General features: G+C 39.7%; 1 protein-coding gene across 2 annotated transcripts in view; it reads left to right on the top strand.

Moving 5' to 3' along the window:
* Window positions 1-15,481, top strand: part of CLTRN (collectrin, amino acid transport regulator) — a 38,806-nt gene extending 23,325 nt beyond the window's left edge. For both annotated transcript variants that reach the window (XM_034756385.1, XM_034756375.1), the window contains exons 3-6: window positions 1,396-1,481; window positions 9,232-9,348; window positions 11,096-11,290; window positions 15,145-15,481. In XM_034756385.1, coding sequence (XP_034612276.1) covers window positions 1,396-1,481; window positions 9,232-9,348; window positions 11,096-11,290; window positions 15,145-15,301 — 555 coding nt within the window. In that variant the 3' untranslated portion in view covers window positions 15,302-15,481. The remainder of the gene's footprint in view (window positions 1-1,395; window positions 1,482-9,231; window positions 9,349-11,095; window positions 11,291-15,144) is intronic.
* The last annotated feature ends 473 nt before the right edge of the window (window positions 15,482-15,954 follow it).

The raw sequence follows: 15,954 nt of genomic DNA on the forward strand, positions 1-15,954 counted from the left end.
TGACATCTTCTTACTCAGAGTTAATTTTTACTACTTTTTACTCTTTACCACTGTTCAGCCAATACATCCATGGAAGGGTTAGCTGAATTCTTTTCTGTCTGACACACAATCAATAATTAATAAAGAAGGCTCAGATTCACAGCCGGTGTAAGATGGGCATAGTTCCATGGAAGTCAGTGGAGGTATGCCACTTTACACGAGCTGAGAATCTGGCCCTACGTTCCAGTTGCAGAATCTTTATAACCTGTTGATAATTTGTGAATAAAAATAACACAGCTTGACTTTCAGATCTTAGAATAGATACGCAGAAGTGGGCAGTTAGAGGAAAAAATCGTTGTACTAGCAAACTGAACATATACAATATGAAGTTATTTAGGAATAATAAACATGGACCCACACAATTTTTTTTACAAAGTCATTTTGCATAGTTTAACTGCACTTTAAGCCTTTTCGTTCTATAGTTTCAATTAACGTTGTTACAATTATTGCTTAATATGCACTCAGAGAATGTTTTTAGAAGCTTTCAGTTTTTAAAACACTAATGATGTTAAGTGCAGTTTTCTGTCAGGTGTCAAGACAATGGGTTAAACTCAGCCCTTACGTAAGCAGGTGCAACTCCATTCAACTTAATTTAGAATTATACCTACCTGTGAGAGCATATTTATATACCTATCCTGATATTTGGAAAACTGTATGTACAGATAGTAATGTATTCATTGTAAAAGAGGTATAGACAATGGTCCTTCATTTCTATGTCACTATCTAACCTTGGTCTGTTTTCACTGAAAGTTGCTACAGTCTGATTACTGTTCAATAGCCTGTGTGAAATGAGTTGTTTTCATAATGTACAGATGTCCATATCTCAGAAACCAGCATCACAACTAGCACTTCTTCCCCAAACTTAACCAAGGTGCCTGTGCCCTGTACTGTTCAGACCACCTCTAGGAATGACAGTGAAGTCTACTCTCTCTGCCTGCTCAGGCCAAGGACAGAATGGGCATGGAATGTAGACTTCACTTTTGTTCATAGAGGTGATCTGACCAGGATAGGTTCCAGGCACCTTGGTGGAGCTTGGGGAAGCGTCTACTGGTATTGCTAGTCTTTGATAAAGAGTAAAATTAGATCTCTAGTGCTATCAGCCTGGCAACTTTTGTAAGCATTCAGTCCATTCAGATTTTTGAAAAGTTATAAAGTTCTGTGTATTGTACTTTCTGACAAGCCCTATAAAAATCCTTTATGCACAACAAACAGTATTCAAGAAGTTATTTTCATAGCATTATCGGGAAGGTTTATTTCTTTCTGAATGATAGACTGTTTCAGGGTCAGTGCTCCATGCAACCCCCCTCCCTGCCAGTACTAGTGCTAGAACTGTTAATTTTCTATCTTTCTTTACAGTATGCCTGGGATGCAAGTGAAGAATATCTGTTCAAGGCAATGGTGGCTTTTGCAATGAGAAGATATTCCAACAAAGAAACAACTCAGTAAGTGCATACTCAGTCCTCCAATATACATGTTTACAATATTGCTTATGATGGAACCTATTTTGACATAGAGAAGTTATAGAAATAAACACTATGTAGAACCAGCATACTGCAACGCCATTATTATTATTATTATTTTGCCATCCTAATATGTGCTAGGTGGCTTATGATCTCTGCCCCAAGCAGTGTACAATCTATGGGCCAAATTCTCTGTTGCCGTAAATTAGTTAGTTGGCTTCAGTGGAGCTGCACCTATTAAACGAGCAGAGAATTTGGCCTTACATGTAACATGACACCATAAGTGAAGGTTCTGAACAGCCAAGAGTTGGAGGAAGGGGAAAGAAAGGACAAGGTTGGCAGCAATGAGAAATGCAGTGTTATTTCTCAGGTAGGCATGATGATAGAGGCTCAGTTCCCTTTTTTGTCGTTGGTTACCTATGCTCCCCTTTGCATCTCATAGACAAGATGGCAGAAAGGCCAGCGTGCAAGAAGACACAGAGATGCTTGTGAGAAAAGAAGACAAGAGTGATATACAATGACACACTTATCAGAATTTGGAGGGTTATCTGTCCCTAAGAGTACAACTGCCTAATTACCTTACACTCTATCAGGAAAAAGCTTCAGATTTCACACTTCAGGGCATAAGCTGATTACCAGCTGGAGTCAGGAGAAAATCTCCCCCATGTTATTGAGTGTTATAACTTCCTCTCAAATTTCTGATATTGGCTACTGTCATAAGACAGGCTATTAGACTAGATAGGTCTTTGGTCAGTGCAGTATGACAGTTCCTATGTCTTTAATATGCTCACCTCCTCCTTAGAGATGAAAACAATATAAAGATATTTTGGTATCCTATATTTTTTTTGTTTATGAATATAAACAGAAATGTCTGCAGTTCTACTACATTACTGAGACCAGGCTTTAGATTTACTTTTAAGAAAAGCTGGCCCTGGCTGGCACCGAGTCTGATGAAGCGTTTTCTATATTTGCAAAGAGATTAGCTAATCTGAGTCATATGATATTTGATTGCAGCTACAGTACTGGGTTTTAAATAGAACAACCCCATCCATAATTGAGATGTTGGTTCATTACAATTTCATTCTGATTTGTAAGAAGCTGTCCTTTAAGCTAGAGAGCCATATCTGGTATGTACCACCATTGCTTTCCTCAGGTTCCACAGGAACAAGTCAGGGGACAGCATGCTTCTGTTATTTTACATCATTGCAAACAACATGAATGCTACTCAGAGCAAATGGGTTGAAGTAAACAAATCATTAAAAGTGACCTGTAAAGCTTTTTCAAGATTGTTCGCTTTTCCAGCTTATGAGACTTATGGTCCATGAAGATTCACTTCTTACTTATTTTTGATACAAACCCTGTTTTCATAATTTTTTTCTTCAAATTTGTGGCAATTTCATCCACCTGGGGAAAAAACAAGGGAGAGGCAGTTAAGCTCCACCCCCTGTTGACATCACTGCTAGTTGCATGCCATGCTAATATCAATAAAAATAATAGTAAGTTGACTTGGAAGCAGAAAAATTATGATGCTGATACCAAATGGGCTTAAGTTTTAACATTAACTAGGTTATCTGGCTTGGGAATTTACAGAACCTACTGCTCAAATAGAATCATAGATGTGTAGGACTGGAAGGGACATCGATAGGTCTTCTAGTCCAGTCCTCTGTACTCAAGGCAGCACTAAGTATTATCTAGAGTCTAGACCATCCCTCCAGGTGTTTGTTTAACCTGCTCTTAAAAATCTCCAATGACGGAGATTCCAGAACCTCCCTAGGCAATTTATTCGAGTGCTTAACCACCCTGACAGTTAGGAAGTTTTTCCTGATGTCCAACCTAAACTGCCCTTGCTTCAGTTTAAGCCCATTGCTTCTTGTCCTACCCTCAAAGGTTAAGAAGAACTATTTTTCTCCCTCCTCCTTGTAACAACCTTTTATGTACTTGAAAACTGTTACCATGTCTCCCCTCAGGCTTCTTCCAGACTAAGCAAACCCAATTTTTTCAATCTTCCCTCATAGGTCACATTTTCTAGACTTTTAATCATTTTTGTTGCTCTTCTCTGGACTTTCTCCAATTTGTCCAAATCTTTCCTGAAATATGGCACCCAGAACTGGGCACAGTACTCCCATTGAGGCCTAATCAGCGCATAGCAGAGTGGAAGAATTACTTCTTATATTTTGCATACAACATTCCTGCTAATACATCTCAGAATGATGTTTTCTTTTTTTGCAACAGTGTTACACTGTTGACTCATATTTAGCTTGTGATCCAATATGACCCACAGATCTCTTTCCACAGTACTCCTTCCTAGGCAGCTGTTTCCCATTTTGTATATGTGCAACTGATTGTTCCTTCCTAAGTGGAGTACTTTGCATTGTCCTTATTGGATTTCATCCTATTTACTTCAGACCATTTCTCCAGTTTGTTCAGATCATTGTGAAATTTAATCCTATCCTCCAAAGCACTTGCAACGCCTCCCAGCTTGGTATCATCCGCAAACATTATAAGTGTAATCTCTATGCCATTATCTAAATAATTGATGAAGATATTGAACAGAACTGGACCCAGAACTGATCCCTGCGGGACCCCACTCAATATGCCCTTCTAGCTTGTCTGTAGGGAAATACTGTGATAGTTTCTCCTTTCACTTAGGCCAGTTTGACATCCCCTTGTGGAAAAAAATCTTTTCCATAGACCTTTTTAAATCTACCTATCAGTTTTAATACAGAATTGAATTTCTGCTATGGAGTCCTATTGATTAATTTATATACTTGGTAGAACAGTTGTCACTCTCTATTAAATTCTATATTCACTTCAATTAAGTTATTGCTCATTTATACCAGTGTAGGTGAAAAAAAGAATCAAGGCCCACAGAAAGTATTATAATCTATACTTTCGTGTCAGGACTTCAGCTGGCTCCAGGTGTGGCCTCCTAGCAATCCAATGAGCTTGGCTGGGCCCAATAAAACCCTCACTAAGTGACTGTGCTCCCTTTTTGGACAAAAGGGCCACCAGATCACCATTTAAGCCTTGTAGCAACAACAGCACAGGGGCTGCACAATGTGTTCCACGCCCGCAGCTGTGCCACACCTGCTTCCTGCACCAGCCCTTGCTCCAAACCTTGTCTGCTCTGCTCCAGTCCTTGTCCCTCCATTCCTCAGAACTGGCCCCGACCACTGTCTTATCTCCTGACCACCTCCCCAGTTCTACCTTTTGCTTCTGTTTTGGCTCTGGCCATTGACCTGTCTCCTCACCATACCTCCAACTCTGTCCTTGGCTCTGCTCCAACCACTAGGCCAGGCTCTTGTTCCGATCACTAGGTCATACTGCCGACCCCCCGGTGTGTGACATTGTGTGCCAGTGTTGCTGCTTGCTTGGAGGTGAGGTTTTGTGTGTCATTGGAAAAGGAATAATTCTTTGGTGCTACATTGTTAAAGGAGAATCAATGTACTGTAATGTGTCATATTAGACCAATTAAAATGTTGTGTTGAAGTTACAGAATGTTTCCACTTTCTTTATCAGGTAGGGTTCTTTTAATATAGCAGTAAATTATATGATTAGATAACCTGTTTTAAATTCCATTTTACAGTTTCAGTGATTTTACTGGCAAAATGTCAATGAATTTTCATTAGAGGTTGTAGAAGATTCACCATGAGTCACTCAGTATCATCAAAAGAAAAACTAGCTGATTACCATTGAGGCATGTTATGGTCTAGATTTAAACAAATATGAGACATTGTACACAATTGATCAAAGATTTATGAAATCACAGGAACACAGAATGATTGAAGGATTACGTTTTTGCATGAAGGTCCAAATCCTTGTTCCCCTTGCAAGTATATTGGCTGTGCACAGAGGGGGATGATCTGGGAGGGGAAAGAATCATTGCTACAAGGTCACTGAGCAGCATGAGAGATGCTACATAGCTCCTACAGCAGTTTCAGGGCTTCATTAACTCTCACACCTGATTCTTACTCTTCAAGGACATGAGAGATGAATAGTGGTTGGATCAGCATAGTCAGAACACCCTACCTGCTAGGATTCAAAGTGACCCCTTGCTAGACTCTTGGAGGAGGGATAAAAGGATTTTCTTCACTACGGTGACCAACTTTTGGCATAGGAAATGGCAATAGGCCAGCAGTAGGTGTCCATTTCTGCCCCTTTGTTACTATTAAGCCCTGTTTAGACTTTACTTTATGTCAGGATGTCAGAGCATTAAATTCATTAAATTCAAATTTCAATCTAAAATTTATTAAACTAGAATTTTAAAACTAAGCCACTGATTTATGCTTAACACTTTAAAGATATATTAAATTGACAAAGTTATGTGAGACAGAAAAATCACGCTACCCATTTGAGTACTCTATAATAATAGAATGTTTATTGAAAAGTTTAACTTTTCCAACAGAGGCACAAATCCTTGATTTCCTTCTTAATAGGGCCTTGTAGTTCATTTTGAAATATAGACATTAGTGAACTACATAAACCAACCTTTGATCGCTCAGTGTTAAAAATTGATCCTCTGTAATTTGTGTTGGTAACCCTGGTTTCCCTAATCTGTGACTTGTTTGAAATAATGTTCATCTCTTTTGTGTTGGAGACAAGTTAATCTTTAGCACATAAAGAATGTGAGAACATTGACTTTCAATCAGATAGCAGAATCAGTTGTTGCTGTATCTTTTATCACACCCATATTTAAATATCTGCAGTATCTTTCATTGACCGGCCACACAAAACCAAACTTTGTTCTCTATCTTCACACAAGGATCACATCCGTATTTAAAATATTTTGACTATTTGGAAATGGAATTACAAGTGTTCGTGTGTTCTCAGATTTGAACTGATTATGTCAAGATGAGTATTTTGGCCCTGCTGGTTTACTCTTCACAGAAAAATCCTCATAGTGTCCAGAAGGTTCTACGGGGGGGGGGGGGGGGGTGGAGTGGAAGAAGGGTCTGCTGCCTTGAAAATGTCAGAGCAAGGGCTCAGAAGAACCCAAATTCTGTGGTTCTCCTATGATCCAGTAGAGGACAGGGTCTGCACAGAAGCTCTGTGCCTCTGCACTGCCTTTTGGCTCCCTGCCCTATTCTTGTATTCCTAAACAATCCGGTAACTCCCCAGAAGAGAAGTTACTTCGCCCCCTGACTAAGAAACTTACAAGTTTTTGTCCTGTCTGCTCACTGATCTGGAGGAAACTATGACTTAGATTGTAAGCTTTTAGGACAGGGCATGTCTTTTGTTCTGTGTCTGTGCAGTGTCTAGCACAATGGGGTCCTGGTCCGTGACTAAGGCTCTTAGGTGCTACAAGAATACACATAATAATAATTTATTGTCGTATATTTAAAAAAAAAAACTGGTGAGATTTGCCAGTGCACATACTGTGGGTCCTAAGATCTGGTCCAGTATGTCATTCTAACATTAAGATTCATTTATCATCTCCGTGGCAAAATATTGACACTTGCTAACTATTTCTAACACAGAAGGCAGTTTTATTGTAACTTTACCTTAATAAAACGTTGCAATTAATAAAAAAATATTCATATCATAACATATGTTTACAAATTTACATCATGGTAATTTACATAATGAAGGCAAGTTTTTCAGTCTGAACAGATTCCGACTGTTAGCTACATATAATGTTACAGCACAGTATGAATTATCACATGTGGGAATGGGAAATGGTATATATAAGAGTATGATAACCATGCTGTGAAAAGATATGTGAACTGGTATGTGTTGCACTGTAGTCCATCTTGGTATTTACTCACTTGAAACTCCCATGAACAACAGCTTCATTCTTTTCAAAGCCTAGAAGGATTTGCTACTCTCAGATTCTGTTGATGAAGAGTGGCAGTGGAGCCAAGTTCTGGATGATTATAATCATGCAAGGATTTTATACATAACAGGGAGCTCAAAGGAAGTAAAATTTACCTGTTTTCATGAGTCTTGCTGCTCAACGATTAAAAATATTAATAATTGCATTTGCCTGTTAATGAAATAAATAGAGATGGAAATCATTTACTTATGTTTCTGATCAGCCAGCAGATGTCACTATGAACATTTACAGCACTCTGTTGTGGGTAGCTGTTTGCAGAAGGAAATATATCCCACTAGAAAACCAGAGGGGAAGAAATGTTAAAACTTGTTTTTTAAGAAGGATGGGCTAAGCCATAAAAATGAGGTGGAACCAATGGCAAAATAATAATAAATACTGGGCAATATAATTACTGCATACATGGCCATAGGGATTCACTCCACATGAGGGCTGGTAGTGCCATCCTCCCAGTGGGGAACTGCCAGGGCACTTGTGTGTGGAGACTTGCCAGCGCTATGCTGAATTACTGCCGGTGTTAACCAGCCCAGGAAATTCAGTGGAAGTAAATCTGGGCCCTTACTCTTGAGTTTGATCTGCAAGTGCCACTTGCTCAGAACAGCTGCTTACACAAATGTCACCTAAAATCTGTTCAGATACTGGAGTCTCAGCAGTCCGGGGCCAGAATTTTATTTTCGGAATACAAAGTCGGCTACTATCAGATATACTTTAAATTCCTGTCGGATTTTAATCCTTCATGTATTTCTAATGGTATTTTCATTATGAATTACTGATAAGTATACGAATATCAAAAAGCTAAATTTTAAAGACATGTTCAGACTCAATTTTATGTAGCAACTCATGAAAATCTGATTGCATACAAAGCTTCCAATAATTGCTTCACGTTCACTTGAATGTTTCTGTCTCTAGAAAGTTAAATGTAGCTGAACATTACCTAAACGCTATGGGTCAGTGCTAGAATGATTTGAGGTTTAACAGTCCCTAGTAAACTTAGCCCATTGCCTCCACAATCCACTCAACTCCCACTACAGCAAGTGACCAGGGAGCTAGATTCATTTGCAGGGCTAGGCTGGCTTTTTCTGGTATAAATCCTCTCAGAGAGGTTCAAGATCAAAAGTCTGTAGAAGGGGCTGCAGTCAGACAAAGAGTCCACAGCCTCCCTTCTTCCAGTGGAGGCACAGAGAATGAACACAGCCCCAGAAAGATGACTGACACTGGTTGGAAAGTGGGTATGGCCAGGGCAGCTGGGAGGTGCACTGATTCAGCACTCCCAAAGGCATCTCCTGCACCAAGAGCGCCTATGGAGTTCCAAGTGGAAATAAAATCTCTTCTTTCCACAATCCTCCCTGAGATACAAGGGACCATACTGGGGCATGGAAGTGCAATGTGCACCTCCTTATGGCAACTTTAGGGAATCTGCTCCTGATGTCATAGTCCTAGCTGTACACTATTATTAATTATTATTATTATTATTATTACCTTAGCTCCTAGGAGTCCCAGTCTTGGACCAGGACCCCATTGTGATGGGTGCTGTACAAACACAGAACAAAAATATGGCCCCTGCCCCGCTAAGCTGGCCCTACCTATATATATGGTTGAAAACATTTCCTAGTGGTGAGATGACGGTGATGATATGGCTATAAAATGTTTTTAAAAATAAAATAAAGCCTCTATACATACAGTTATTTTGTTATTGTTTTGTTACTGTATTGGAGGATAGAAAATATGACCAGTATTTCTTTCTCATTCTTTCTTATTAGATTAACAGAAGCTAATAATTTCCTTTTCTAAAAGATTTTTCTCCTTAGACTAAAACACTGCGAAATACAGTGATAACATGCATCACTTCAGTATGTACTTACTTATTTTACAATGACTTCATTTTGTTTTAAATGTTCATAGAATTTCCAATGTGCTGCTTTGCAATATGACAGAGAGGGTGTCATTTTGGTTTGTGGTCACAGACTCTGCCAGAAATGTGACAACTGTTCCTGGAAGTGAAGTAGAGGCAGCCATAAGGTAAAGTAATTGTCCCTCCCTCTGACTCTTCCTTAGTAACCAAGGATGTTTTCTTAATGTGGGCCTGTGTCTCAGGCCGTATGAACTAGCACTCTGTGTTTTTTAGTTACATGAATAAGTTTATAGTTAAACACAATGGGATCGGTACTCTTCTTCCTACATGCATGTGAGATTAAAAGGCGTTATATATGGCTGAGGGAGAACAATCTCTTTGTAACGTGTGAGCCTTTGGGAGGTTGATTGCAACTTTGAAAGGTGTCTTTTTTTTTTAAACTGTGGGTTCTCATGATGTCTAGACGTGATGAGCTCTGACTGTAGCCCACTGTTCAGTGTGCGTTGCACATGCCCCTCTAATGGCTGATCCACAGAGTCTGCTACAGCTCCCCGACAGGAGATTTAGTACTTTTACTTCAAGTAACAGAGGCTCATGCTTTTAGTGCTGAATGTTCCAGTTTCATATTGCACTGTCAGCCCAAGCAAATAATCCAATGCTCACATTCTTTTTATCTTAGGTCTTTGTGGGAAGCCTGTCACTGTAGATGAGTACCATTTGCACACAATACAGTTTAGCATAAGTTATCCCACTTTCCCATTAAAAATCATGCTCTAAAGCTAGAAAAACAATAATATGGAGCTGCATAGGAAGAGAAGAAAAATAGGTTATCAGACCTCAACAGTTTACGATGTGTTCATAAGGGCTTTGCAAGGGTAACTCCCATAAGTAGAGTTACCCACATATGTTTCCCAAGCATCAAATGAAAAATAGACCTATTGTTTTTAAATATACTGCACTTTGTCTTTAAAAACCATGTTATCTTTGCAAAGGCATAATACCTAATTCCTGATGAATGAGTATGCGTTCTTTTGGAAAGATTAACTTTAAGCTTCTGAGCAGATTAAACTATTTCCTACAGAGATACCCAGCAACAACTTCAGTGCATTAGTGGGCAAAGGAGGTTATTTATTCACTGAAACTTGCTAAGAGCGTTGGAATGCACCTTGTTTTAATTCATTTCTGTTGTTCTTTGATACATTCAGTAGCATAAGCTGATTTACAGTAAGTCTTTCATAGGCACTGTTTGCACAGAAATTGGACGCTGTTCTAACATGTTTGGTTTTTAACTGTTGTCTTTCACCTAGTAAAGAAGAGTATATGCTTTTAAAAATGTTTAAATTCCTATCAGTAGGTTAGAGATAAGAAACAAAATTCTCTACAGAATGAGAACTCCTGTGCTCAGTACTGAACTACTTTTGCTTACAGTATGCTGAATCTAAGTTGGACATGCAAAATCTATTCAGTGTTACGAATCAAAATCAACATCTCACAAGTGCAAGATTCCTCCTTTGATGATAATTATACTAATTAATAGTTATAATAATAAAATTTGTTTTAGCGACAATTCCATTTGTTTTGTACATATTCCATCTCATTAGAGTCTATGCATGACCCAAAGTAGAAACAATTAGAAATATAATAAATACATAAACAGTGGTAATATAAAGTCTCGTCTTTATCCCCTAAGCTTTCCAACAGTTGCATATGGGAGTCTTGCGGCTAACACCCTGCACAGGATATATAGGGATCAGTGACAATGGCTATGCAATGTATGCAGCCTAAAAACTTCATATTGGGCCACGTTCAGCCCTGCCAGAGTTGTACTGCCTACATCAGGGCTATATTTTCCTCATTGTCTTTTCATTTATAAATGTGTTTATCATTTGTGTTGTGTTTTGTATTTTTTTAAAGGATGAACAGAAACAGAATCAACAGTGCTTTCCTACTGACAGACAACACACTGCAGTTCTTGCAAATTTCCTCCACTTTATCACCACCCATTGAACCCACTGTGCCTGTCTGGCTTATTGTGTTCGGTGTTGTTCTTTGCCTCGTTGTGGCTGCAATTCTTTTCCTTGTTGTTTCAGGAATCCGGAAACTCAAAAAGTAAGCGGTGCTTTTGTTTTAACCAACTGTTAGTGAATTAAGTGAACTAGAAGTTTTAGAGTTGGATCACTCTGCAGTTCACATTGGTTACAAAGAAACAATAGCAGCCTTTTCTCCCCAATTGAGGATATCTGTCCTTTCAAAGGGCAGGTGTTGTTATTTTGGACTGTGGAGTTGTTAACTCAAGGTAAGAATGTGATCTTAGAGGCCATGTTAATAAAGATGATTGCTTTACAAGGAATTTTTTTGCTGCCAGCCCCCACGCTGCAGGTAGGTCACCTGTCAGAGATAAGGCATGTGAGAGGAAAAGGCTGGCAATGATTGTGGCTACTGATTTTTAAGACTGGCAGATTTAAAACACTGCTCCTGATTTGTGCAGATTCAGGAGCCACTCGCAGGGCAGACCAATGACTGAAGGGCTACTTGACTGAAATTTTAAAAGGGCCTGATCCTGTAAGTCGGTGTGTGGCCTCAGCTCCCATTTACTTCATGAGGAGTTCTAGGAGTTCAGCATCTCACATGGTCAATTCCAGATTGGACTCGCCATGAGACTAGATTATCACGGCTATGCAGTAGAGTAAGGAGTAGTTGTCTCCCCTCTCCGTACTACCCTGCTCATATTGCAGCACCAGTCATGGTGTTGAGTGCATAGTAGCCATTGCAGTCCTAATAAGGGTTACTTACTTGATACTTGCTGCTGTGAGCCAGTGAGTTCATGGGGTAGAGAGGGGAAGAGCGTGGGTGGAGCCTTGAGTTTGACCCCCCGCTCCCATTCTGTTCCTACTTGCTGTTATTTCAGATAGTTGTACCTAGATAAGGACATCTCTAAGCTCATCTGAGACTCTCCTGCTTGATCATACAGTGAAGAGAACATCCTTTATTTGACTATGATCATTATGGACACTGATATGTTGTCACAAGCATTATGATTTCATTGCAGGCTCAAACAGGAATCGGAGAGAGATTGGGAAAGTACAAACTCTTGTTGACAGCTGGATAGCTTAAAAATTAGCATATGTCCAGTGGCAAAAAAAAAAAAAAAAAAAATTCTCACGAATAATCCAATGTAAATGGATTTATGTGTGAAGACTGAGATGTTGCAGAGATTTCCCCAGTATAAAAATGCCTCATTTTAGGCAAAGAGGTTGAAACAACTGGGTAAAAATAACAAATACTGCTAGTATTGAGTGAACCCTATGGAGTTGGAGGTTTGGTGAGGCTTTCAAATTATTTTTTTGGATTCAGAAGACTGGTATGAATTTGTGAAACTCTTCCCCATCTAATCCCATCCCTGTTTCAAACAACAAGAACAAAATCTAGCCAATGAATGAATGCTGTTCTTGTGGTTAAGGCACTGACCTGAGATTCAGAAGATCTGGGTCCAGTTCTTAGCTCTGCCACAAACTTCCTGTGTGATCTTGGGCATCAATGAACTCCCCTGAAATCAATGGGAGTTAAACACCTAAATCCTTTTGAGGTCCTGAGCCTTAATCTCTCTGTTACCCTTACAGAAATTACCCCTTCTGTACATCTAGGATAATAATACTTCCTGTATCTCATCCTCTGACTGTCTTGTCTACTTAGACTGTAAGTTCCTCAAGGCAGGGACTGTCTCATACTGTGCATGTGAGCAGTGACTAGCACAGTGGGCCCACGATCCCCGTTTGGGCCTCAAGTCCCTACTGTAATACAAATTAATAATGATAATAATAAGTAATCATGATTCTCTAGTTAATGGGAAGCCTGTGCTGTAGATTAGGGACAAAAGATACACACCACCATCTCCTTCCTCCTTCTCAAAAATAAGTAGGCTGGCACAGGAGGGGTCCCTATATATGGTATATACTGTTTAATTTGTTTTATTTAGAATATTTTTCTTTTCTCTTCTCTGCTTCTTCCTCCTGTCAGCCTCTCTAAATTTGTTTTTCATCCTGCCCGTTCTCTGCTACATCTCTTGCCCTTATATTTTCATTAGATTCTTTTTCTCTCTGCTCACCTTGTCTTCTTTTCACTATCATCTTTTCTCAGCAAAACACAAACTCAGCTCATGTTTGAATTCTATCATACTTTCAAGCCAACAGTGATTGAAGGGAGTTGAATATGAGGGAAAACAAATGTGTTTGTTCCTGTCCACTGCTGGGAGGATTTAAGGGTTACAGGGAATGTCTGGGCCACTTTGCTTCCCAAGGGAAGAGACAGGCACTTGGGACCAGATTTTCAAAGGAGCTCAGCTTGTTGGGTGTCACACTGGGAGTTGCTTCCTTTGGAGTGCTTTCAAAAATCTAGCCCCCCTTATAGGTGTTGAGTATTTGAAAATCTGGCTCTTTTTACTTCAATGGACTTTGAATCAGGCCCTTACAGAGTGAGCAATGTACGGAAGTTTAGGCCCTGATTCAGTAAAGTATGTAAGCATGTGTTTAAATCCATCCCTGTTCAGGACAGCATGTAAACATGTGTTTAACTTCAGTAGGACTTATTAAGTCTCATTGAAGTTAAGCACATGCTTCAGTGCTATCCCGAGTAAGGATGCTTTTCTCGATCAGGCCCTTGGTGAGTAGCATTCAAGATCTACTGCCCCCACATACAACTCCAAGAACCATCTAGCTCTAGCTTCAGGTCCTCTCATTATAGGGCTCAATTTTCCTCTTTATTGAAATCAGTGGCAGTTTGGGCACTGATCTCAGTGGGAGCTGGATCAGACCCATACTGAACAGACTCTCTCTCCAATCCCTCATAAGCCTGGTTTCCAACGTGTTAGCTCTATCACCATGGCAGCACGTCATCTCCTTCTCTGCTAATAGACTTGTCTCATTTCCAAGCTAGGAGAGACAACCCCAGAAGCATGTCACAAGCAGGAGGAGAGGAGTTTATTACCCACTCTCATTTATTTTTAGCACGTCTCTAAAGTCCAAGTATCTCTCGCAGGCCAGTAAAGTTTTATTATTGTTAATATTACTGATCTATAAGTACTGAGTCAGGTTGTCACAATGTGTTATGGGACTGGAAGAAATACTGTAGCTAACCTGTGAGTTTCTTATCATTCTAAGTTGCTGATGCTGCAGTCTGTAAAGTACAGGAGGTTTCTTCAGCTATGAATCAGCAGGTCTCAAGGTCAAAATAAATATGGAAATTAAAGGAACTATACAGTTATTGTTGACTAAATTTGCTTACAGTTTGTCAGTTTTCTTCAGCACCTATTTTATTATGGTTGGTATCAGAGTCTGAGTCTGGACAAGTGAAAGTATGCAAGACATATTGCTATTTAATCTAGCAGCCAAAGATCCAATGGCTGGAAGTTAAAGCTAGTGAAGTTTGAACTGGACATAAGATACAAATTTAGAACAGTGGGAGAAACTTACTATTGGAATAGATTACCAAGAAATGTGGTGCATATATTCTCTAACATCTAACATGTGTCTTTAAGTCAAGTTGTTGGGCTAGATGCAGGAATCATTGAGTGAAATCTATGGCCTGTATTATGCAGTAGGTCAGACTAAATGATCATGGTGGCCCCTTATAGCCTTGAAATCTATTAAGTATATGAATGTGTATTTTATTCTTTGTTTTCCTTTTCTATTTTTCACCCTCCTTCAAGCCATTTTACAGAAGGGGAAACTGAGGCCTAGAAGTTAAGTGAGGCAACAGAAGGGAGCCAGGGTGAAAGTGATATTAGAATTTACTTAGGAATTTCTGACTCTCATTCCTATCTTCAGATGAGTAGACTATGCCTCTTTGTATATAGTGTGTTGTAAACTTCTTAATAAAAGTGCATGCTAAACTATTTTTCTTATGCCCAGTCTTTGTTGAATGGTACACTTTGATTGCAGTAATGTAATTTTGTTATTCCTTTTTAGAAATAACAATGAGTCTGCAGAGACAGGAGATTTAGAAGACAAATGTGACACACCAGTGACAACAGAAAATGGGATTCCCTGCGATATACTAGATTTAAAAGCAGGCCAGATTAATGGAGTCTACGCAGCAGATGATGAACGGTTCACACCACTATGAAATGTCAGTTTCTTTTTGGCTTCTTTGAGAGAGACTGCACTAACTTTATGTAGTCATGACTGATGAATGTCAAACATTAAGCAAGAAAAATATGACTTGTCAGCAGGGCCTGCTCTAGCGTTTTTGCCGCCCCAAGCACCAAAAAAAAAAAAAAAAATCCGCGATTGCGATCGGCAGCAGCTCTACCGCCGCTTCATTCTACGGCGGCCTTTCAGCGGCAGGTCCTTCGTTGCGAGAGGGAGTGACGGCCCCGCCACCGAATTGCCGCCGAACGGCCAGACATGCCACCCCCCTCTTCATTGGCCGCCCCCGGCACCTGCTTGTCATAACCTTGTCAGTTATTTTCCCTTGAGAGACACTTTCCTTGATAAAACACAAACACACAAATCTGTATTACAAAGCTAAAACAAAGGAAAACACTCAATTGTTCATTAAACGTTTTCAAGAAGTGTGTGGTGGAATGAGGGTGAAGGCTGTCTTACCTCAGATGCTTAGTTATTAACGATTATTTAAAGACATCATTATGACTAGTTCATTGTTCTTCTTAAAGTGATGTCCCTATTGGTGCTCCGTTGTAGGTGCGGCAGTGTCTCCTGCGCCTGGTATCGGAGATCTTCACCAGAAGTGCCCGTAGGACTGCACATGTGCATCTT

Source organism: Trachemys scripta, chromosome 1 (assembly GCF_013100865.1).
Source record: "Trachemys scripta elegans isolate TJP31775 chromosome 1, CAS_Tse_1.0, whole genome shotgun sequence".
NCBI lineage: Eukaryota > Metazoa > Chordata > Testudines > Emydidae > Trachemys > Trachemys scripta.